The sequence below is a fragment of the Pseudophryne corroboree genome, chromosome 4 (genome assembly GCF_028390025.1).
Source record: "Pseudophryne corroboree isolate aPseCor3 chromosome 4, aPseCor3.hap2, whole genome shotgun sequence".
NCBI lineage: Eukaryota > Metazoa > Chordata > Amphibia > Anura > Myobatrachidae > Pseudophryne > Pseudophryne corroboree.
In genome coordinates, this window is record NC_086447.1 from 945,293,728 (window position 1) to 945,320,039 (window position 26,312).

The window sequence follows — 26,312 nt, forward strand, 5'->3', positions numbered from 1 at the left end:
GCTGTACATACCCCTCTACACAGCCGCTCCTACACCGTACATACCCTTCTACACCGCCGCTCCTACACCGTACATACCCTTCTACACAGCCGACCCTACACTGTACACACCCTTCTACACAGCCGACCCTACACCGTACATGCCCTTCTACACAGCCGACCCTACACCGTACATACCCACATACCCCTCTACACAGCTGCTCCTACACCGTACATACCCTTCTACACAGCCGACCGTACACCGTACATGCCCTTCTACACAGCCGACCCTACACCGTACATACCCCTCTACACAGCCGCTCCTACACCGTACATACCCTTATACACAGCCGACCCTACACCATACATACCTTTCTACACAGCCGACCCTACACTGTACACACCCTTCTACACAGCCGCTCCTACACTGTACATACCCTTCTACACAGCCGATCCTACGCTGTACATACCCTTCTACACAGCCGCTCCTATGCTGTACATACCCCTCTACACAGCCGCTCCTACACCGTACATACCCTTCACACCGCGGCTCCTACACCGTACATACCCTTCTACACAGCCGACCCTACACCGTACATACCCCTCTACACAGCCGACCCTACACTGTACATACCCTTCTACACAGCCGACCCTACACCGTACATACCCTTCTACACAGCCGCTCCTACACTGTACATACCCTTCTACACAGCCGATCCTACGCTGTACATACCCTTCTACACAGCCGCTCCTATGCTGTACATACCCCTCTACACAGCCGCTCCTACACCGTACATACCCTTCTACACCGCCGCTCCTACACCGTACATACCCTTCTACACAGCCGACCCTACACTGTACACACCCTTCTACACAGCCGACCCTACACTGTACATACCCTTCTACACAGCCGACCCTACACCGTACATACCCACATACCCCTCTACACAGCTGCTCCTACACCGTACATACCCTTCTACACAGCCGACCCTACACCGTACATGCCCTTCTACACAGCCGACCCTACACCGTACATACCCCTCTACACAGCCGCTCCTACACCGTACATACCCTTCTACACAGCCGACCCTACACCATACATACCTTTCTACACAGCCGACCCTACACTGTACATACCCTTCTACACAGCCGCTCCTACACCGTACACACCCTTCTACACAGCCGACCCTACACCGTACATACCCTTCTACACAGCCGACCCTACACTGTACATACCCTTCTACACAGCCGCTCCTACACCGTACATACCCTTCTACACAGCCGACCCTACACCGTACATACCCTTCTACACAGCCACTCCTACACCGTACATACCCTTCTACACAGCCACTCCTACACTGTACATACCCTTCTACACAGCCGCTCCTACACCGTACATACCCTTCTACACAGCCGACCCTACACCGTACATACCCTTCTACACAGCCGACCGTACATACCCTTCTACACAGCCGCTCCTACACCGTACATACCCTTCTACACAGCCGACCCTACACCGTACATACCCCTCTACACAGCCGACCCTACACTGTACATACCCTTCTACACAGCCGATACTACGCTGTACATACCCTTCTACACAGCCGCTCCTACACTGTACACACCCTTCTACACAGCCGACCCTGCACCGTACATACCCTTCTACACAGCCGACCCTACACTGTACATACCCTTCTACACAGCCGACCCTACATTGTACATACCCTTCTACAGAGCCGACCCTACACTGTACATACCCCTCTACACAGCCGACCCTACACTGTACATACCCTTCTACACAGGCGATACTACGCTGTACATACCCTTCTACACAGCCGCTCCTACACTGTACACACCCTTCTACACAGCCGACCGTACATACCCTTCTACACAGCCGCTCCTACACCGTACATACCCCTCTACACAGCCGCTCCTACACCGTACATACCCTTCTACACAGTCGACCCTACACTGTACATACCCCTCTACACAGCCGCTCCTACACTGTACATACCCTTCTACACAGCCGACCCTACACTGTACATACCCTTCTACACAGCCGCTCTTACACCGTACATACCCTTCTACACAGCTGCTCCTACACTGTACATACCCTTCTACACAGCCGCTCCTACACTGTACATACCCTTCTACACAGCCGCTCCTACACTGTACACACCCTTCTACACAGCCGCTCCTACACCGTACATACCCTTCTACACAGCCGACCCTACACCGTACATACCCTTCTACACAGCCGACCCTACACCGTACATACCCTTCTACACAGCCGCTCCTACACCGTACATACCCCTCTACACAGCCGACCCTACACCGTACATACCCCTCTACACAGCCGACCCTACACTGTACATACCCTTCTACACAGCCGATACTACGCTGTACATACCCTTCTACACAGCCGCTCCTACACTGTACACACCCTTCTACACAGCCGACCCTGCACCGTACATACCCTTCTACACAGCCGACCCTACACTGTACATACCCTTCTACACAGCCGACCCTAGACCGTACATACCCTTCTACACAGCCGACCCTACATTGTACATACCCTTCTACAGAACCGACCCTACACTGTACATACCCCTCTACACAGCCGACCCTACACTGTACATACCCTTCTACACAGGCGATACTACGCTGTACATACCCTTCTACACAGCCGCTCCTACACTGTACACACCCTTCTACACAGCCGACCGTACATACCCTTCTACACAGCCGCTCCTACACCGTACATACCCCTCTACACAGCCGCTCCTACACCGTACATACCCTTCTACACAGTCGACCCTACACTGTACATACCCCTCTACACAGCCGCTCCTACACTGTACATACCCTTCTACACAGCCGACCCTACACTGTACATGCCCTTCTACACAGCCGACCCTACACCGTACATGCCCTTCTACACAGCCGACCCTACACCGTACATACCCACATACCCCTCTACACAGCTGCTCCTACACCGTACATACCCTTCTACACAGCCGACCCTACACCGTACATGCCCTTCTACACAGCCGACCCTACACCGTACATACCCCTCTACACAGCCGCTCCTACACCGTACATACCCTTCTACACAGCCGCTCCTACACCGTACATACCCCTCTACACAGCCGACCCTACACCGTACATACCCTTCTACACAGCCGACCCTACACCGTACATACCCCTCTACACAGCCGCTCCTACACCGTACATACCCTTCTACACAGCCGACCCTAGACTGTACATACCCTTCTACACAGCCGCTCCTACACTGTACATACCCTTCTACACAGCCGACCCTACACTGTACATACCCTTCTACACAGCCGACCCTACACTGTACATACCCTTCTACACAGCCGACCCTAGACCGTACATACCCTTCTACACAGCCGACCCTACATTGTACATACCCTTCTACAGAGCCGACCCTACACTGTACATACCCCTCTACACAGCCGACCCTACACTGTACATACCCTTCTACACAGGCGATACTACGCTGTACATACCCTTATACACAGCCGCTCCTACACTGTACACACCCTTCTACACAGCCGACCGTACATACCCTTCTACACAGCCGCTCCTACACCGTACATACCCCTCTACACAGCCGCTCCTACACCGTACATACCCTTCTACACAGTCGACCCTACACTGTACATACCCCTCTACACAGCCGCTCCTACACTGTACATACCCTTCTACACAGCCGACCCTACACTGTACATACCCTTCTACACAGCCGCTCTTACACCGTACATACCCTTCTACACAGCTGCTCCTACACTGTACATACCCTTCTACACAGCCGCTCCTACACTGTACATACCCTTCTACACAGCCGCTCGTACACCGTACATACCCTTCTACACAGCCGACCCTACACCGTACATACCCTTCTACACAGCCGACCCTACACCGTACATACCCCTCTACACAGCCACTCCTACACCGTACATACCCTTCTACACAGCCGCTCCTACACCGTACATACCCCTCTACACAGCCGACCCTACACCGTACATACCCCTCTACACAGCCGCTCCTACACCGTACATACCCTTCTACACAGCCGACCCTAGACCATACATACCCTTCTACACAGCCGCTCCTACACTGTACATACCCTTCTACACAGCCGACCCTACACTGTACATACCCTTCTACACAGCCAACCCTACACTGTACATACCCTTCTACACAGCCGACCCTAGACCGTACATACCCTTCTACACAGCCGACCCTACATTGTACATACCCTTCTACAGAGCCGACCCTACACTGTACATACCCCTCTACACAGCCGACCCTACACTGTACATACCCTTCTACACAGCCGATACTACGCTGTACATACCCTTCTACACAGCCGCTCCTACACTGTACACACCCTTCTACACAGCCGACCCTACACCGTACATACCCTTCTACACAGCCGACCCTACACTGTACATACCCTTCTACACAGCCGACCCTACACTGTACATACCCTTCTACACAGCCGCTCCTACACCATACATACCCTTTGATACAGCTGACCCTACACTGTACATACCCTTCTACACAGCCGACCCTACACTGTACATACCCCTCTACACAGCTGACCCTACACTGTACACACCCTTCTACACAGCCGCTCCTACGCTGTACACACCCTTCTACACAGCCGACCCTACACCGTACATACCCTTCTACACAGCCGACCCTACACTGTACATACCCTTCTACACAGCCGCTCCTACACCGTACATACCCTTCTACACAGCCGACCCTACACCGTACATACCCTTCTACACAGCCGACCCTACACCGTACATACCCCTCTACACAGCCGACCCTAAACCGTACATATCCTTCTACACAGCCGACCCTACACCGTACATACCTCTCTACACAGCCGCCCCTACACTGTACATACCCTTCTACACAGCCGACCCTACACTGTACACACCCTTCTACACAGCCGCCCCTACACTGTACATACCCTTCTACACAGCTGACCCTACACCGTACATACCCTTCTACACAGCCGACCCTACACTGTACATACCCCTCTACACAGCCGCTCCTACACTGTACATACCCTGCTACACAGCCGACCCTACACCGTACATACCCTTCTACACAGCCAACCCTACACCGTACATACCCCTCTACACTGTACATACCCTTCTACACAGCCGCTCCTACACTGTACATACCCCTCTACACCGTACACACCCCTCTACACAGCCGACCCTACACCGTACACACCCCTCTACACAGCCGACCCTACACCGTACATACCCCTCTACACAGCCGACCCTGCACCGTACATACCCCTCTACACAGCCGACCCTACACTGTACATACCCTTCTACACAGCCGACCCTACACCGTACATACCCCTCTACACAGCCGACCCTACACCGTACATACCCCTCTACACAGCCGACCCTACACTGTACATACCCTTCTACACAGCCGATCCTTCGGGGCTTTCCCAACCTGAGGGGGAAACACAGTTTATACACTTTATAGCATATTAGGAGACAAACAATGTACAGTACATCCCTAAGGGGGACAAATGAGGTTATACTCATAGTATTCCACATTTTCAGAGACATATTAGTCTGCACTGCCTCACATTGATGGGTGGTCTTACACAGCAGCTGCCATGGTTATAGACTTGTAGTACACAATCTGGATAATTGTGTACTGTCACCTGTTAATTACCTACAGCAATCTGCTGCATTACTATGAGCATGGTATGAGGAATACTGAGCACAGTCACCTTATCCATGAGATACGCAGCCGAGGAAAAGCGCTTTATAATAAACGTGTTCCACATCATCAGAGACAGCCCTAGAAAACAAGAATGAAAAGCATTGTGTTACAGGAACATATACACGTGGGCAGCCACGCTTACAGACCGCAGGAACATACACACGTGGGCAGCCACGCTTACAGACAGCAATAACATATACACGTGGGCAGCCATTCTAACAGACCGCAGGAACATACACACGTGGGCAGCCACGCTTACAGACAGCAGGAACATACACACGTGGGCAGCCACGCTTACAGACAGCAGGAACATATACATGTGGGCAGCCATTCTAACAGACAGCAGGAACATATACACGTGGGCAGCCACGCTTACAGACCGCAGGAACATATACACGTGGGCAGCCACGCTTACAGACAGCAGGAACATATACATGTGGGCAGCCATTCTAACAGACAGCAGGAACATATACACGTGGGCAGCCACGCTTACAGACAGCAGGAACATATACACGTGGGCAGCCACGCTTACAGACAGCAGGAACATATACACATGGGCAGCCACGCTTACAGACAGCAATAACATATACACGTGGGCAGCCATTCTAACAGACCGCAGGAACATATACACGTGGGCAGCCACGCTTACAGACAGCAGGAACATATACACGTGGGCAGCCACGCTTACAGACAGCAGGTACATACACACGTGGGCAGCCACGCTTACAGACAGCAGGTACATACACACGTGGGCAGCCACGCTTACAGACAGCAGGAACATACACACGTGTGCAGCCATTCTTAAAGACAGCAGGAACATATACCCGTGGGCAGCCACGCTTACAGACAGCAGGAACATACACACGTGTGCAGCCATTCTTAAAGACAGCAGGAACATATACCCGTGGGCAGCCACACTTACAGACAGCAGGAACATACACACGTGGGCAGCCACGCTTACAGACCGCAGGAATAGAGCTTCAAAACGCAATAAATACACCTTTCCATGTCAGTGGTCGACAACTGATCCAAGTGTAAAAGGCCAAAATCAGTCATCCCAATGAGAGAACAACTACTTAGAAGCTCAATTCAAGTGTGTGTTCTGCAGTGCGTGTGTGTGCTGTAGTGTGTTCCTCAGTGTGTGTTCTGCAGTGTGCGTGTTGTAGTGTGTTCCTCAGTGTGTGTTCTGCAGCGTGTGTGTTGTAGTGTGTTCTGCAGCGTGTGTGCTCTAGTGTGTTCCTCGGTGTGTTGTACTGTGTTCCTCATTGTGAGTTCTGCAGTGTGTGTGTGTTGTAGTGTTTCCTCATTGTGAGTTCTGCAGCGTGTGTTGTAGTGTGTTCCTCATTGTGAGTTCTGCAGTGTGTGTGTGTTGTAGTGTGTTCCTCATTGTGAGTTCTGCAGTGTGTGTGTGTTGTAGTGTGTTCCTCATTGTGAGTTCTGCAGCGTGTGTTGTAGTGTGTTCCTCATTGTGAGTTCTGCAGTGTGTGTGTGTTGTAGTGTGTTCCTCATTGTGAGTTCTGCAGCGTGTGTTGTAGTGTGTTCCTCATTGTGAGTTCTGCAGTGTGTGTGTGTTGTAGTGTGTTCCTCATTGTGAGTTCTGCAGCGTGTGTGCTGTAGTGTGTTCCTCAGTGTGAGTTCTGCAGCGTGTGTGCTCTAGTGTGTTCCTCATTGTGAGTTCTGCAGTGTGTGTGTTGTAGTGTGTTCCTCAGTGTGAGTTCTGCAGCGTGTGTGCTCTAGTGTGTTCCTCGGTGTGTTGTACTGTGTTCTTCAGTGTGTGTTCTGCAGTGTGTGTGTGTTGTAGTGTGTTCCTCATTGTGAGTTATGCAGCGTGTGTGCTGTAGTGTGTTCCGCAGTGTGTGTTGTACTGTGTTCTTCAGTGCGTGTTCTGCAGAGTGTGTGTGTGTGTGTGTTGTACTGTGTTCTTCAGTGTGAGTTCTGCAGTGTGTGCGCTGTAGTGTGTTCTGCAGAGTGCGTGTGTTGTGGTGTGTTCCTCAGTGTGTGTGCTGTAATGTGTTCCTCAGTGTGTGTTCTGCCGTGTGCATGCTGTAGTGTGTTCCTCAGTGTGTTCTGCAGAGTGTGTGTGTTGTAATATGTTCCTCAGTGTGTGTTCCTCAGTGTTTGTTCTGCAGTTTGTGTGTTGTAGTGTGTTCCTCAGTGTGTGTGTTGTAGTGTGTTCCTCAGTGTTTGTTCTGCAGTTTGTGTGTTGTAGTGTGTTCCTCAGTGTGTTCCTCAGTGTGTGTTCTGCAGTGTGTGTTGTAGTGTGTTCCTCAGTGTGTGTGTTCCTCAGTGTGTATTGTAGTGTGTTCCTCAGTGTGTGTTCTGCAGTGTGTGTTGTAGTGTGTTCCTCAGTGTGTGTGTTCCTCAGTGTGTATTGTAGTGTGTTCCTCAGTGTTTGTTCTGCAGTTTGTGTGTTGTAGTGTGTTCCTCAGTGTGTGTGTTGTAGTGTGTTCCTCAGTGTGTGTTCTGCAGTGTGTGTTGTAGTGTGTTCCTCAGTGTGTGTGTTCCTCAGTGTGTATTGTAGTGTGTTCCTCAGTGTGTGTTCTGCAGTGTGTGTGTTAGTGTCCCTGATTCCCAGCCACGCTGAGCCTCAGATGGTGTTACATCTGCCATATGTCTCTAGATCTGTGCTACATGAGACGAGGGCCCTGCTTGTGAGAGTTTACAATCTTATAAGCTTACAGCTTATAATGTCTCGGCACTGGAGGAGAGGCCTGTAGTGCAGAACAAGGAGTATAATGTCTCGGCACTTGAGGAGAGGCCTGTAGTGCAGAACAAGGAGTATAATGTCTCGGCACTGGAGGAGAGACCTGTAGTGCAGAACAAGGAGTATAATGTCTCGGCACTGGAAGAGAGGCCTGTAGTGCAGAACAAGCAGTGTAATGTCTCGGCACTGGAGGAGAGGCCTGTAGTGCAGAACAAGGAGTATAATGTCTCGGCACTCGAGGAGAGGCCTGTAGTGCAGAACAAGGAGTATAATGTCTCGGCACTGGAGGAGAGACCTGTAGTGCAGAACAAGGAGTATAATGTCTCGGCACTGGAGGAGAGACCTGTAGTGCAGAACAAGGAGTATAATGTCTCGGCGCTGGAGGAGAGACCTGTAGTGCAGAACAAGGAGTATAATGTCTCGGCGCTGGAGGAGAGACCTGTAGTGCAGAACAAGGAGTATAATGTCTCGGCACTGGAGGAGAGACCTGTAGTGCAGAACAAGGAGTATAATGTCTCGGCACTGGAGGAGAGACCTGTAGTGCAGAACAAGGAGTATAATGTCTCTGCACTGGAGGAGAGGCCTGTAGTGCAGAACGGCACTGGAGGAGAGGCCTGTAGTGCAGAACAAGGAGTATAATGTCTCGGCACTGGAGGAGAGACCTGTAGTGCAGAACAAGGAGTATAATGTCTCGGCACTGGAGGAGAGGCCTGTAGCGCAGAACAAGGAGTATAATGTCTCAGCACTGGAGGAGAGACCTGTAGCGCAGAACAAGGAGTATAATGTCTCGGCACTGGAGGAGAGGCCTGTAGTGCAGAACAAGGAGTATAATGTCTCGGCACTGGAGGAGAGACCTGTAGTGCAGAACACGGAGTATAATGTCTCGGCACTGGAGGAGAGACCTGTAGTGCAGAACACGGAGTATAATGTCTCGGCACTGGAGGAGAGACCTGTAGTGCAGAACAAGGAGTATAATGTCTCGGCACTGGGGGAGAGACCTGTAGTGCAGAACAAGGAGTATAACGTCTCGGCACTGGGGGAGAGACCTGTAGTGCAGAACAAGGAGTATAATGTCTCGGCACTGGAGGAATGTCTCGGCACTGGAGGAGAGACCTGTAGTGCGGAACAAGGAGTATAATGTCTCGGCACTGGAGGAGAGACCTGTAGTGCAGAACAAGGAGTATAATGTCTCGGCACTGGAGGAGAGACCTGTAGTACAGAACAAGGAGTATAATGTCTCGGCACTGGAGGAGAGACCTGTAGCGCAGAACAAGGAGTATAATGTCTCAGCACTGGAGGAGAGACCTGTAGCGCAGAACAAGGAGTATAATGTCTCGGCACTGGAGGAGAGGCCTGTAGTGCAGAACAAGGAGTATAATGTCTCGGCACTGGAGGAGAGGCCTGTAGTGCAGAACAAGGAGTATAATGTCTCGGCACTGGAGGAGAGACCTGTAGAGCAGAACAAGGAGTATAATGTCTCGGCACTGGAGGAGAGACCTGTAGTGCAGAACAAGGAGTATAATGTCTCGGCGCTGGAGGAGAGACCTGTAGTGCAGAACAAGGAGTATAATGTCTCGGCGCTGGAGGAGAGACATGTAGTGCAGACAAAGGAGTATAATGTCTCGGCGCTGGAGGAGAGACCTGTAGTGCAGAACACGGAGTATAATGTCTCGGCACTGGAGGAGAGACCTGTAGTGCAGAACAAGGAGTATAATGTCTCGGCACTGGAGGAGAGGCCTGTAGTGTAGAACAAGGAGTATAATGTCTCGGCACTGGAGGAGAGACCTGTAGTGCAGAACAAGGAGTATAATGTCTCGGCACTGGAGGAGAGGCCTGTAGTGCGGAACAAGGAGTATAATGTCTCGGCACTGGAGGAGAGACATGTAGTGCAGATAAAGGAGTATAATGTCTCGGCACTGGAGGAGAGACCTGTAGTGCAGAACACGGAGTATAATGTCTCGGCACTGGAGGAGAGACCTGTAGTGCAGAACAAGGAGTATAATGTCTCGGCACTGGAGGAGAGGCCTGTAGTGTAGAACAAGGAGTATAATGTCTCGGCACTGGAGGAGAGGCCTGTAGTGTAGAACAAGGAGTATAATGTCTCGGCACTGGAGGAGAGACCTGTAGCGCAGAACAAGGAGTATAATGTCTCGGCACTGGAGGAGAGACCTGTAGCGCAGAACAAGGAGTATAATGTCTCGGCACTGGAGGAGAGGCCTGTAGTGCAGAACAAGGAGTATAATGTCTCGGCACTGGAGGAGAGACCTGTAGTGCAGAACACGGAGTATAATGTCTCGGCACTGGAGGAGAGACCTGTAGTGCAGAACACGGAGTATAATGTCTCGGCACTGGAGGAGAGACCTGTAGTGCAGAACAAGGAGTATAATGTCTCGGCACTGGGGGAGAGACCTGTAGTGCAGAACAAGGAGTATAACGTCTCGGCACTGGGGGAGAGACCTGTAGTGCAGAACAAGGAGTATAATGTCTCGGCACTGGAGGAGAGACCTGTAGTGCAGAACAAGGAGTATAATGTCTCGGCACTGGGGGAGAGACCTGTAGTGCAGAACAAGGAGTATAACGTCTCGGCACTGGGGGAGAGACATGTAGTGCAGAACAAGGAGTATAATGTCTCGGCACTGGAGGAATGTCTCGGCACTGGAGGAGAGACCTGTAGTGCGGAACAAGGAGTATAATGTCTCGGCACTGGAGGAGAGACCTGTAGCGCAGAACAAGGAGTATAATGTCTCGGCACTGGAGGTGAGACCTGTAGCGCAGAACACGGAGTATAATGTCTCGGCACTGGAGGAGAGACCTGTAGTGCAGAACAAGGAGTATAATGTCTCGGCACTGGGGGAGAGACCTGTAGTGCAGAACAAGGAGTATAAGGTCTCGGCACTGGAGGAGAGACCTGTAGTGCAGAAGAAGGAGTATAAGGTCTCGGCACTGGAGGAGAGACCTGTAGTGCAGAAGAAGGAGTATAATGTCTCGGCACTGGGGGAGAGACCTGTAGTGCAGAACAAGGAGTATAATGTCTCGGCACTGGAGGAGAGACCTGTAGTGCAGAACAAGGAGTATAATGTCTCGGCACTGGAGGAGAGACCTGTAGTGCAGAACAAGGAGTATAATGTCTCGGCACTGGAGGAGAGGCCTGTAGCGCAGAACAAGGAGTATAATGTCTCGGCACTGGAGGAGAGGCCTGTAGCGCAGAACAAGGAGTATAATGTCTCGGCACTGGGGGAGAGGCCTGTAGCGCAGAACAAGGAGTATAATGTCTCGGCACTGGGGGAGAGGCCTGTAGCGCAGAACAAGGAGTATAATGTCTCGGCACTGGAGGAGAGACCTGTAGTGCAGAACAAGGAGTATAATGTCTCGGCACTGGTGGAGAGGCCTGTAGTGCAGAACAAGGAATATAATGTCTCGGCACTGGAGGAGAGGCCTGTAGTGCAGAACAAGGAGTATAATGTCTCGGCACTGGAGGAGAGGCCTGTAGTGCGGAACAAGGAGCATAATGTCTCGGCACTGGAGGAGAGGCCTGTAGTGCGGAACAAGGAGCATAATGTCTCGGCACTGGAGGAGAGGCCTGTAGTGCGGAACAAGGAGTATAATGTCTCGGCACTGGAGGAGAGGCCTGTAGTGCAGAACAAGGAGTATAATGTCTCGGCACTGGAGGAGAGGCCTGTAGTGCAGAACAAGGAGTACAATGTCTCGGCACTGGAGGAGAGGCCTGTAGTGCAGAACAAGGAGTACAATGTCTCGGCACTGGGGGAGAGACCTGTAGTGCAGAACAAGGAGTACAATGTCTCGGCACTGGAGGAGAGACCTGTAGTGCAGAACAAGGAGTATAATGTCTCGGCACTGGAGGAGAGACCTGTAGTGCAGAACAAGGAGTATAATGTCTCGGCACTGGAGGAGAGACCTGTAGTGCAGAACAAGGAGTATAATGTCTCGGCACTGGGGGAGAGACCTGTAGTGCAGAACAAGGAGTATAATGTCTCGGCACTGGAGGAGAGACCTGTAGTGCAGAACAAGGAGTATAATGTCTCGGCACTGGGGGAGAGACCTGTAGTGCAGAACAAGGAGTATAAGGTCTCGGCACTGGAGGAGAGACCTGTAGTGCAGAACAAGGAGTATAAGGTCTCGGCACTGGAGGAGAGACCTGTAGTGCAGAAGAAGGAGTATAATGTCTCGGCACTGGGGGAGAGACCTGTAGTGCAGAACAAGGAGTATAATGTCTCGGCACTGGAGGAGAGACCTGTAGTGCAGAACAAGGAGTATAATGTCTCGGCACTGGAGGAGAGACCTGTAGTGCAGAACAAGGAGTATAATGTCTCGGCACTGGAGGAGAGGCCTGTAGCGCAGAACAAGGAGTATAATGTCTCGGCACTGGAGGAGAGGCCTGTAGCGCAGAACAAGGAGTATAATGTCTCGGCACTGGGGGAGAGGCCTGTAGCGCAGAACAAGGAGTATAATGTCTCGGCACTGGGGGAGAGGCCTGTAGCGCAGAACAAGGAGTATAATGTCTCGGCACTGGAGGAGAGACCTGTAGTGCAGAACAAGGAGTATAATGTCTCGGCACTGGGGGAGAGGCCTGTAGTGCAGAACAAGGAGTATAATGTCTCGGCACTGGAGGAGAGACCTGTAGTGCAGAACAAGGAGTATAATGTCTCGGCACTGGAGGAGAGACCTGTAGTGCAGAACAAGGAGTATAATGTCTCGGCACTGGAGGAGAGACCTGTAGCGCAGAACAAGGAGTATAATGTCTCGGCACTGGAGGAGAGACCTGTAGTGCAGAACAAGGAGTATAATGTCTCGGCACTGGAGGAGAGACCTGTAGTGCAGAACAAGGAGTATAATGTCTCAGCACTGGAGGAGAGGCCTGTAGCGCAGAACAAGGAGTATAATGTTTCAGCACTGGAGGAGAGGCCTGTAGCGCAGAACAAGGAGTATAATGTCTCGGCACTGGAGGAGAGGCCTGTAGCGCAGAACAAGGAGTATAATGTCTCGGCACTGGAGGAGAGGCCTGTAGTGCAGAACAAGGAGTATAATGATCCCATGTGTTCTATGAGGATGAGGCGAGTGTGTGATACTTTGATATTACATTGACCCTTGCTGGTTTATAACAGAGCTACACCAGGAATGAAATCAGTTACAGGAGAGATTTCCTACCAAACTGTACGTGAGCGTTTCTGATCCTCTTCAAATGATCAACAGACCGGACAAGAAACTGAGCTTCCTGCAGAAAGAGAACAACAAGTGTCAGCAGACCCAGAATCCGTGCAAGAACATTCCACCTACAGCACGTCACATCAGTCAGGATGACAAAATAATAAGAATAATAGACAATTATATGACATGAGAGTAAGAACCTCTTATACCAGAGAGATAGGACAAGCACCATGTAAATAGGTGGTGGGTTATGTACTCCTATATAATCACATGACAGTGATATGTACTTACCTCTGGGTCCTTGTTCCACTGAACAACATACTCCCAACAACAGTGGGCATGTAACACGTCCAGGTCCAGGCTACACGGGAAATGCTGATACACTAAACTGAGCAGCTCTAGAACTACAAGGGAATATAACATGTCATTATACAGTACATCTGTACAGCACTCACCCCGCCAGATCCCGAGCACTCACCCCGCCAGACACCGAGCACTCACCATGCCAGATCCCGAGCACTCACCCAGCCAGATCCCTCACCCTCCAGATCCCGAGCACTCACCCAGCCAGTTCCCGAGCACTCACCCAGCCAGATCCCGAGCACTCACCCAGCCAGATCCCGAGCACTCACCCAGCCAGATCCCGAGCACTCACCCAGCCAGATCCCGAGCACTCACCCAGCCAGATCCCGAGCACTCACCCAGCCAGATCCCTCACCCCGCCAGATCCCGAGCACTCACCCCGCCAGATCCCGAGCACTCACCCAGCCAGATCCCGAGCACTCACCCCGCCAGATCCCGAGCACTCACCCAGCCAGATCCCGAGCACTCACCCCGCCAGATCCCGAGCACTCACCCAGCCAGATCCCGAGCACTCACCCAGCCAGATCCCGAGCTCTCACCCAGCCAGACCCCGAGCACTCACCCAGCCAGATCCCGAGCACTCACCCAGCCAGATCCCGAGCACTCACCCCGCCAGATCCCGAGCACTCACCCCGCCAGATCCCGAGCACTCACCCCGCCAGATCCCGAGCACTCACCCAGCCAGATCCCGAGCACTCACCCAGCCAGATCCCGAGCACTCACCCAGCCAGATCCCGAGCACTCAGCCAGATCCCGAGCACTCAGCCAGCCAGATCCCGAGCACTCAGCCAGATCCCGAGCACTCACCCAGCCAGATCCCGAGCACTCAGCCAGATCCCGAGCACTCACCCAGCCAGATCCCGAACACTCACCCAGCCAGATCCTGAACACTCACCCAGCCAGATCCCGAGCACTCACCCCGCCAGATCCCGAGCACTCACCCAGCCAGATCCCGAGCACTCACCCAGCCAGATCCCAAGCACTCACCCAGCCAGATCCCGAGCACTCACCCAGCCAGATCCCAAGCACTCACCCAGCCAGATCCCAAGCACTCACCCAGCCAGATCCCAAGCACTCACCCTGCCAGATCCCGAGCACTCAGCCAGCCAGATCCCGAGCACTCACCCAGCCAGATCCTGAACCGCACCCAGCCAGATCCTGAACACTCACCCAGCCAGATCCTGTGCATTCACCCAGCCAGATCCTTAACACTCACCCAGCACTCAACCAGCCAGATCCTGAACACTCACCCAGCCAGATACTGAACACTCACCCAGCACTCACCCAGCCAGATCCTGAACACTCACCCAGCCAGATCCTGAACACTCACCCAGCCAGATCCTGAACACTCACCCAGCACTCACCCAGCCAGATCCTGAACACTCACCCAGCACTCACCCAGCCAGATCCTGAACACTCACCCAGCCAGATCCTGAACACTCACCCAGCCAGATCCTGAACACTCACCCAGCACTCACCCAGCCAGATCCTGAACACTCACCCAGCACTCACCCAGCCAGATCCCGAGCACTCACCCAGCCAGGTCCCGAGCACTCACCCAGCCAGGTCCCGAGCACTCACCCAGCCAGACCCCGAGCACTCACCCAGCCAGATCCCGAGCACTCACCCAGCCAGATCGCTCACCCCGCCAGATCCCGAGCACTCACCCCGCCAGATCTCGAGCACTCACCCAGCCAGATCCCTCACCCCGCCAGATCCCGAGCACTCACCCCGCCAGATCCCGAGCACTCACCCCGCCAGATCCCGAGCACTCACCCAGCCAGATCCCGAGCACTCACCCAGCCAGATCCCGAGCACTCACCACTCACCCAGCCAGATCCCGAGCACTCACCCAGCCAGATCCCGAGCACTCACCCAGCCAGATCCCGAGCACTCACCCAGCCAGATCCCGAGCACTCACCCAGCCAGATCCCGAGCACTCACCCAGCCAGATCCCGAGCACTCACCCAGATCCCGAGCACTCAGCCAGCCAGATCTCGAGCACTCACCCAGCCAGATCTCGAGCACTCACCCAGCCAGATCCCGAGCACTCACCCAGCCAGATCCCGAGCACTCACCCAGCCAGATCCCGAGCACTCACCCAGCCAGATCCCGAGCACTCACCCAGCCAGATCCCGAGCACTCACCCAGCTAGATCCCGAGCACTCACCCAGCCAGATCCCGAACACTCACCCGGCAAGATCCCGAGCACTCACCCAGCCAGATCCCGAGCACTCACCCAGCCAGATCCCGAGCGCTCACCCCGCCAGATCCCAAGCACTCACCCAGCAAGATCCCGAGCACTCACCCAGCCAGATCCCGAGCACTCACCCCGCCAGATCCCGAGCACTCCCCCAGCCAGATCCCGAGCACTCACCCACTCACCCAGCCAGATCCCGAGCACTCACCCAGCCAGATCCCGAACACTCACCCAGCCAGATCCTGAGCACTCACCCAGCCAGATCCTGAACACTCCTCAGCCAGATCCCGAGCACTCACCCAGCCAGATCCCGAGCACTCACCCAGCCAGATCCCGAGCACTCACCCAGCCAGATCCTGAACACTCCTCAGCCAGATCTTGAACACTCACCCAGCCAGATCCTGAGCACTCACCCAGCCAGATTCTGAACACTCACCCAGCACTCACCCAGCCAGATTCTGAACACTCACCCAGCACTCACCCAGCCAGATCCTGAACACTCACCCAGCCAGACCCCGAGCACTCACCCAGCCAGACCCCGAGCACTCACCCAGCCAGATCCCGAGCACTCACTCAGCCAGATCCCGAGCACTCACCCAGCCAGATCCCGAGCACTCACCCAGCCAGATCCCGAGCACTCACCCAGCCAGATCCCGAGCACTCACCCAGCCAGATCCCTCACCCCGCCAGATCCCGAGCACTCACCCAGCCAGATCCCGAGCACTCACCCAGTCAGATCCCGAGCACTCACCCAGCCAGATCCCGAGCACTCACCCCGCCAGATCCCGAGCACTCACCCCGCCAGATCCCGAGCACTCACCCCGCCAGATCCCGAGCACTCACCCTGCCAGATCCCGAGCACTCACCCAGCCAGATCCTGAGCACTCACCCTGCCAGATCCCGAGCACTCACCCAGGCACTCACCCAGCCAGATCCCGAGCACTCACCCAGGCACTCACCCAGCCAGATCCCGAGCACTCACCCAGCCAGATCCCGAGCACTCACCCAGCCAGATCCCGAGCACTCACCCAGCCAGATCCCGAGCACTCACCCAGCCAGATCCCGAGCACTCACCCAGCCAGATCCCGAGCACTCACCCAGCCAGACCCCGAGCACTCACCCAGCCAGATACCGAGCTCTCACCCAGCCAGACCCCGAGCACTCACCCAGCCAGATCCCGAGCACTCAGCCAGATCCCGAGCACTCAGCCAGATCCCGAGCACTCAGCCAGCCAGATCCCGAGCACTCAGCCAGATCTCGAGCACTCAGCCAGATCCCGAGTACTCACCCAGCCAGATCCCGAGCACTCACCCAGCCAGATCCCGAACACTCACCCAGCCAGATCCCGAGCACTCACCCAGCCAGATCCCGAGCACTCACCCAGATCCCGAGCACTCACCCAGATCCCGAGCACTCAGCCAGCCAGATCCCGAGCACTCAGCCAGATCTCGAGCACTCACCCAGCCAGATCCCGAGCACTCACCCAGCCAGATCCCGAGCACTCACCCAGCCAGATCCCGAGCACTCACCCAGCCAGATCCCGAACACTCACCCAGCCAGATCCCGAACACTCACCCAGCCAGATCCCGAGCACTCACCCAGCCAGATCCCGAGCACTCACCCCGCCAGATCCCGAGCACTCACCCCGCCAGATCCCGAGCACTCACCCCGCCAGATCCCGAGCACTCACCCAGCCAGATCCCGAGCACTCACCCAGCCAGATCCCGAGCACTCACCCAGCCAGATCCCGAGCACTCACCCAGCCAGATCCCGAACACTCAGCCAACCAGATCCTGAACACTCACCCAGACAGATCCTGAGCACTCACCCAGCCAGATCCTGAACACTCACCCAGCACTCAACCAGCCAGATCCTGAACACTCACCCAGCCAGATCCTGAACACTCACCCAGCACTCACCCAGCCAGATCCTGAACACTCACCCAGCACTCACCCAGCCAGATCCTGAACACTCACCCAGCACTCACCCAGCCAGATCCTGAACACTCACCCAGCCAGATCCTGAACACTCACCCAGCAAGATCATGAACACTCACCCAGCACTCACCCAGCCAGATCCCGAGCACTCACCCAGCCAGATCCCGAGCACTCACCCAGCCAGATCCCGAGCACTCACCCAGCCAGATCCCTCACCCCGCCAGATCCCGAGCACTCACCCGGCCAGATCCCGAGCACTCACCCGGCCAGATCCCGAGCACTCACCCGGCCAGATCCCGAGCACTCACCCAGCCAGATCCCGAGCACTCACCCAGCCAGATCCCGAGCACTCACCCCGCCAGATCCCGAGCACTCACCCAGCCAGATCCCGAGCACTCACCCAGCCAGATCCCGAGCACTCACCCCGCCAGATCCCGAGCACTCCCCCAGCCAGATCCCGAGCACTCACCCACTCACCCAGCCAGATCCCGAGCACTCACCCAGCCAGATCCCGAACACTCACCCAGCCAGATCCTGAGCACTCACCCAGCCAGATCCTGAACACTCCTCAGCCAGATCCCGAGCACTCACCCAGCCAGATCCCGAGCACTCACCCAGCCAGATCCCGAGCACTCACCAGCCAGCCAGATCCTGAACACTCCTCAGCCAGATCTTGAACACTCACCCAGCCAGATCCTGAGCACTCACCCAGCCAGATTCTGAACACTCACCCAGCACTCACCCAGCCAGATCCTGAACACTCACCCAGCCAGACCCCGAGCACTCACCCAGCCAGACCCCGAGCACTCACTCAGCCAGATCCCGAGCACTCACCCAGCCAGATCCCGAGCACTCACCCAGCCAGATCCCGAGCACTCACCCAGCCAGATCACTCACCCAGCCAGATCCCGAGCACTCACCCAGCCAGATCCCGAGCACTCACCCAGCCAGATCCCGAGCACTCACCCCGCCAGATCCCGAGCACTCACCCCGCCAGATCCCGAGCACTCACCCCGCCAGATCCCGAGCACTCACCCCGCCAGATCCCGAGCACTCACCCAGCCAGATCCCGAGCACTCACCCAGCCAGATCCCGAGCACTCACCCAGCCAGATCCCGAGCACTCACCCAGCCAGATCCCGAGCACTCACCCAGCCAGATCCAGAGCACTCACCCAGCCAGATCCAGAGCACTCACCCAGCCAGATCCAGAGCACTCACCCAGCCAGATCCAGAGCACTCACCCACTCACCCAGCCAGATCCCGAGCACTCACCCAGCCAGATCCCGAGCACTCACCCAGCCAGATCCCGAGCACTCACCCAGCCAGATCCCGAGCACTCACCCAGCCAGATCCCGAGCACTCACCCAGCCAGATCCCGAGCACTCACCCAGCCAGATCCCGAGCACTCACCCAGCCAGATCCCGAGCACTCACCCAGCCAGATCCCGAGCACTCACCCAGCCAGATCCCGAGCACTCACCCAGCCAGATCCCGAGCACTCAGCCAGATCCCGAGCACTCAGCCAGATCCCGAGCACTCAGCCAGATCCCGAGCACTCAGCCAGATCCCGAGCACTCAGCCAGATCCCGAGCACTCAGCCAGATCCCGAGCACTCAGCCAGCCAGATCCCGAGCACTCAGCCAGATCCCGAGTACTCACCCAGCCAGATCCCGAGCACTCACCCAGCCAGATCCCGAACACTCACCCAGCCAGATCCCGAGCACTCACCCAGCCAGATCCCGAGCACTCACCCAGCCAGATCCCTCACCCCGCCAGATCCCGAGCACTCACCCCGCCAGATCCCGAGCACTCACCCAGCCAGATCCCGAGCACTCACCCAGCCAGATCCCGAGCACTCACCCAGCCAGATCCCGAGCACTCACCCAGCCAGATCCCGAGCACTCACCCAGCCAGATCCCGAGCACTCACCCAGCCAGATCCCGAGCTCTCACCCAGCCAGACCCCGAGCACTCACCCAGCCAGATCCCGAGCACTCACCCAGCCAGATCCCGAGCACTCACCCCGCCAGATCCCGAGCACTCACCCAGCCAGATCCCGAGCACTCACCCAGATCCCGAGCACTCACCCAGATCCCGAGCACTCAGCCAGCCAGATCCCGAGCACTCACCCAGCCAGATCCCGAGCACTCACCCAGCCAGATCCCGAACACTCACCCAGCCAGATCCCGAGCACTCACCCAGCCAGATCCCGAGCACTCACCCAGCCAGATCCCGAGCACTCACCCAGCCAGATCCCGAACACTCAGCCAACCAGATCCTGAACACTCACCCAGCCAGATCCTGAACACTCACCCAGCACTCAACCAGCCAGATCCTGAACACTCACCCAGCCAGATCCTGAACACTCACCCAGCCAGATCCTGAACACTCACCCAGCACTCACCCAGCCAGATCCTGAACACTCACCCAGCACTCACCCAGCCAGATCCTGAACACTCACCCAGCACTCACCCAGCCAGATCCTGAACACTCACCCAGCCAGATCCTGAACACTCACCCAGCAAGATCATGAACACTCACCCAGCACTCACCCAGCCAGATCCCGAGCACTCACCCAGCCAGATCCCGAGCACTCACCCAGCCAGATCCTGAACACTCACCCAGCCAGATCCCGAGCACTCACCCAGCCAGATCCCGAGCACTCACCCAGCCAGATCCCGAGCACTCACCCCGCCAGATCCCGAGCACTCACCCCGCCAGATCCCGAGCACTCACCCCGCCAGATCCCGAGCACTCACCCAGCCAGATCCCGAGCACTCACCCAGCCAGATCCCGAGCACTCACCCAGCCAGATCCCGAGCACTCACCCAGCCAGATCCTGAACACTCACCCAGCCAGATCCCGAGCACTCACCCAGCCAGATCCCGAGCACTCACCCAGCCAGATCCCGAGCACTCACCCAGCCAGATCCCGAGCACTCACCAGCCAGCCAGATCCTGAACACTCCTCAGCCAGATCCTGAACACTCACCCAGCCAGATCCTGAGCACTCACCCAGCCAGATCCTGAACACTCACCCAGCACTCACCCAGCCAGATCCTGAACACTCACCCAGCCAGACCCCGAGCACTCACCCAGCCAGACCCCGAGCACTCACCCAGCCAGATCCCGAGCACTCACCCAGCCAGATCCCGAGCACTCACCCAGCCAGACCCCGAGCACTCACCCAGCCAGATCCCGAGCACTCACCCGGCCAGATCCCGAGCACTCACCCAGCCAGATCCCGAGCACTCACCCCGACAGATCCCGAGCACTCACCCAGCCAGATCCCGAGCACTCACCCAGCCAGATCCCGAGCACTCACCCCGCCAGATCCCGAGCACTCCCCCAGCCAGATCCCGAGCACTCACCCACTCACCCAGCCAGATCCCGAGCACTCACCCAGCCAGATCCCGAACACTCACCCAGCCAGATCCTGAGCACTCACCCAGCCAGATCCTGAACACTCCTCAGCCAGATCCCGAGCACTCACCCAGCCAGATCCCGAGCACTCACCCAGCCAGATCCCGAGCACTCACCAGCCAGCCAGATCCTGAACACTCCTCAGCCAGATCTTGAACACTCACCCAGCCAGATCCTGAGCACTCACCCAGCCAGATTCTGAACACTCACCCAGCACTCACCCAGCCAGATCCTGAACACTCACCCAGCCAGACCCCGAGCACTCACCAAGCCAGATCCCGAGCACTCACCCAGCCAGATCCCGAGCACTCACCCAGCCAGATCCCTCACCCAGCCAGATCCCTCACCCAGCCAGATCCCGAGCACTCACCCAGCCAGATCCCGAGCACTCACCCAGCCAGATCCCGAGCACTCACCCAGCCAGATCCCGAGCACTCACCCAGCCAGATCCCGAGCACTCACCCCGCCAGATCCCGAGCACTCACCCAGCCAGATCCCGAGCACTCACCCAGCCAGATCCCGAGCACTCACCCAGCCAGATCCCGAGCACTCACCCAGCCAGATCCCGAGCACTCACCCAGCCAGATCCCGAGCACTCACCCACTCACCCAGCCAGATCCCGAGCACTCACCCAGCCAGATCCCGAGCACTCACCCAGCCAGATCCCGAGCACTCACCCAGCCAGATCCCGAGCACTCACCCAGCCAGATCCCGAGCACTCACCCAGCCAGATCCCGAGCACTCACCCAGCCCCCGAGCACTCACCCAGCCAGATCCCGAGCACTCAGCCAGATCCCGAGCACTCAGCCAGCCAGATCCCGAGCACTCAGCCAGATCCCGAGTACTCACCCAGCCAGATCCCGAGCACTCACCCAGCCAGATCCCGAACACTCACCCAGCCAGATCCCGAGCACTCACCCAGCCAGATCCCGAGCACTCACCCCGCCAGATCCCTCACCCCGCCAGATCCCGAGCACTCACCCCGCCAGATCCCGAGCACTCACCCCGCCAGATCCCGAGCACTCACCCCGCCAGATCCCGAGCACTCACCCCGCCAGATCCCGAGCACTCACCCAGCCAGATCCCGAGCACTCACCCAGCCAGATCCCGAGCACTCACCCAGCCAGATACCGAGCTCTCACCCAGCCAGACCCCGAGCACTCACCCAGCCAGATCCCGAGCACTCAGCCAGATCCCGAGCACTCAGCCAGCCAGATCCCGAGCACTCAGCCAGCCAGATCTCGAGCACTCAGCCAGATCCCGAGTACTCACCCAGCCAGATCCCGAGCACTCACCCAGCCAGATCCCGAGCACTCACCCAGCCAGATCCCGAGCACTCACCCAGCCAGATCCCGAGCACTCACCCAGCCAGATCCCGAGCACTCACCCAGCCAGATCCCGAGCACTCACCCCGCCAGATCCCGAGCACTCACCCAGCCAGATCCCGAGCACTCACCCAGATCCCGAGCACTCACCCAGATCCCGAGCACTCAGCCAGCCAGATCCCGAGCACTCACCCAGCCAGATCCCGAGCACTCACCCAGCCAGATCCCGAGCACTCACCCAGCCAGATCCCTCACCCCGCCAGATCCCGAGCACTCACCCAGCCAGATCCCGAGCACTCACCCAGCCAGATCCCGAGCACTCACCCAGCCAGATCCCGAGCACTCACCCAGCCAGATCCCGAGCACTCACCCCGCCAGATCCCGAGCACTCACCCCGCCAGATCCCGAGCACTCACCCAGCCAGATCCCGAGCACTCACCCAGCCAGATCCCGAGCACTCACCCAGCCAGATCCCGAGCACTCACCCAGCCAGATCCCGAACACTCACCCAGCCAGATCCCGAGCACTCACCCAGCCAGATCCCGAGCACTCACCCAGCCAGATCCCGAGCACTCACCCCGCCAGATCCCGAGCACTCACCCAGCCAGATCCCGAGCACTCACCCAGATCCCGAGCACTCACCCAGATCCCGAGCACTCAGCCAGCCAGATCCCCAGCACTCACCCAGCCAGATCCTGAACACTCACCCAGCCAGATCCTGAACACTCACCCAGCAAGATCATGAACACTCACCCAGCACTCACCCAGCCAGATCCCGAGCACTCACCCAGCCAGATCCCGAGCACTCACCCAGCCAGATCCTGAACACTCACCCAGACAGATCCTGAGCACTCACCCAGCCAGATCCCGAGCACTCACCCAGCCAGATCCCGAGCACTCACCAGCCAGCCAGATCCTGAACACTCCTCAGCCAGATCCTGAACACTCACCCAGCCAGATCCTGAGCACTCACCCAGCCAGATCCTGAACACTCACCCAGCACTCACCCAGCCAGATCCTGAACACTCACCCAGCCAGACCCCGAGCACTCACCCAGCCAGACCCCGAGCACTCACCCAGCCAGATCCCGAGCACTCACCCAGCCAGACCCCGAGCACTCACCCAGCCAGATCCCGAGCACTCACCCAGCCAGATCCCGAGCACTCACCCAGCCAGATCCCGAGCACTCACCCAGCCAGATCCCTCACCCCGCCAGATCCCGAGCACTCACCCGGCCAGATCCCGAGCACTCACCCGGCCAGATCCCGAGCACTCACCCGGCCAGATCCCGAGCACTCACCCCGCCTGATCCCGAGCACTCACCCAGCCAGATCCCGAGCACTCACCCAGCCAGATCCCGAGCACTCACCCCGCCAGATCCCGAGCACTCACCCCGCCAGATCCCGAGCACTCCCCCAGCCAGATCCCGAGCACTCACCCACTCACCCAGCCAGATCCCGAGCACTCACCCAGCCAGATCCCGAACACTCACCCAGCCAGATCCTGAGCACTCACCCAGCCAGATCCTGAGCACTCACCCAGCCAGATCCTGAACACTCCTCAGCCAGATCCCGAGCACTCACCCAGCCAGATCCCGAGCACTCACCCAGCCAGATCCCGAGCACTCACCAGCCAGCCAGATCCTGAACACTCCTCAGCCAGATCTTGAACACTCACCCAGCCAGATCCTGAGCACTCACCCAGCCAGATTCTGAACACTCACCCAGCACTCACCCAGCCAGATCCCGAGCACTCACCCAGCCAGATCCCGAACACTCACCCAGCCAGATCCTGAGCACTCATCCAGCCAGATCCTGAGCACTCACCAGCCAGCCAGATCCTGAACACTCCTCAGCCAGATCTTGAACACTCACCCAGCCAGATCCTGAGCACTCACCCAGCCAGATTCTGAACACTCACCCAGCACTCACCCAGCCAGATCCCGAGCACTCACCCAGCCAGATCCCGAACACTCACCCAGCCAGATCCTGAGCACTCACCCAGCCAGATCCTGAGCACTCACCCAGCCAGATCCTGAACACTCCTCAGCCAGATCCCGAGCACTCACCCAGCCAGATCCCGAGCACTCACCCAGCCAGATCCCGAGCACTCACCCAGCCAGCCAGATCCTGAACACTCCTCAGCCAGATCTTGAACACTCACCCAGCCAGATCCTGAGCACTCACCCAGCCAGATTCTGAACACTCACCCAGCACTCACCCAGCCAGATCCTGAACACTCACCCAGCCAGACCCCGAGCACTCACCCAGCCAGACCCCGAGCACTCACCCAGCCAGATCCTGAACACTCACCCAGCCAGACCCCGAGCACTCACCCAGCCAGACCCCGAGCACTCACCCAGCCAGATCCCGAGCACTCACTCAGCCAGATCCCGAGCACTCACTCACCCAGATCCCGAGCACTCACCCAGATCCCGAGCACTCAGCCAGCCAGATCCCCAGCACTCACCCAGCCAGATCCTGAACACTCACCCAGCCAGATCCTGAACACTCACCCAGCAAGATCATGAACACTCACCCAGCACTCACCCAGCCAGATCCCGAGCACTCACCCAGCCAGATCCCGAGCACTCACCCAGCCAGATCCTGAACACTCACCCAGCCAGATCCTGAGCACTCACCCAGCCAGATCCCGAGCACTCACCCAGCCAGATCCCGAGCACTCACCAGCCAGCCAGATCCTGAACACTCCTCAGCCAGATCCTGAACACTCACCCAGCCAGATCCTGAGCACTCACCCAGCCAGATCCTGAACACTCACCCAGCACTCACCCAGCCAGATCCTGAACACTCACCCAGCCAGACCCCGAGCACTCACCCAGCCAGACCCCGAGCACTCACCCAGCCAGATCCCGAGCACTCACCCAGCCAGACCCCGAGCACTCACCCAGCCAGATCCCGAGCACTCACCCAGCCAGATCCCGAGCACTCACCCAGCCAGATCCCGAGCACTCACCCAGCCAGATCCCTCACCCCGCCAGATCCCGAGCACTCACCCGGCCAGATCCCGAGCACTCACCCGGCCAGATCCCGAGCACTCACCCGGCCAGATCCCGAGCACTCACCCCGCCTGATCCCGAGCACTCACCCAGCCAGATCCCGAGCACTCACCCAGCCAGATCCCGAGCACTCACCCAGCCAGATCCCGAGCACTCACCCAGCCAGATCCCGAGCACTCACCCAGCCAGATCCCGAGCACTCACCCAGCCAGATCCCGAGCACTCACCCAGCCAGATCCTGAACACTCACCCAGCACTCACCCAGCCAGATCCTGAACACTCACCCAGCCAGATCCTGAACACTCACCCAGCCAGATCCTGAACACTCACCCAGCACTCACCCAGCCAGATCCTGAACACTCACCCAGCACTCACCCAGCCAGATCCCGAGCACTCACCCAGCCAG

At 57.0% G+C, this 26,312-nt stretch overlaps 1 protein-coding gene across 2 annotated transcripts in view; it reads right to left on the reverse strand.

Annotated features, from left to right (window-relative positions):
* RAB3GAP2 (RAB3 GTPase activating non-catalytic protein subunit 2) overlaps positions 1-26,312 on the reverse strand; it is a 546,281-nt gene that overhangs the window by 77,197 nt on the left and 442,772 nt on the right. For both annotated transcript variants that reach the window (XM_063919133.1, XM_063919131.1), the window contains 4 exons: positions 13,933-14,045; positions 13,642-13,708; positions 5,779-5,849; positions 5,457-5,492 (listed from right to left, as the gene is read on the reverse strand). In XM_063919133.1, the coding sequence (XP_063775203.1) occupies positions 5,457-5,492; positions 5,779-5,849; positions 13,642-13,708; positions 13,933-14,045 (287 nt within the window). The remainder of the gene's footprint in view (positions 1-5,456; positions 5,493-5,778; positions 5,850-13,641; positions 13,709-13,932; positions 14,046-26,312) is intronic.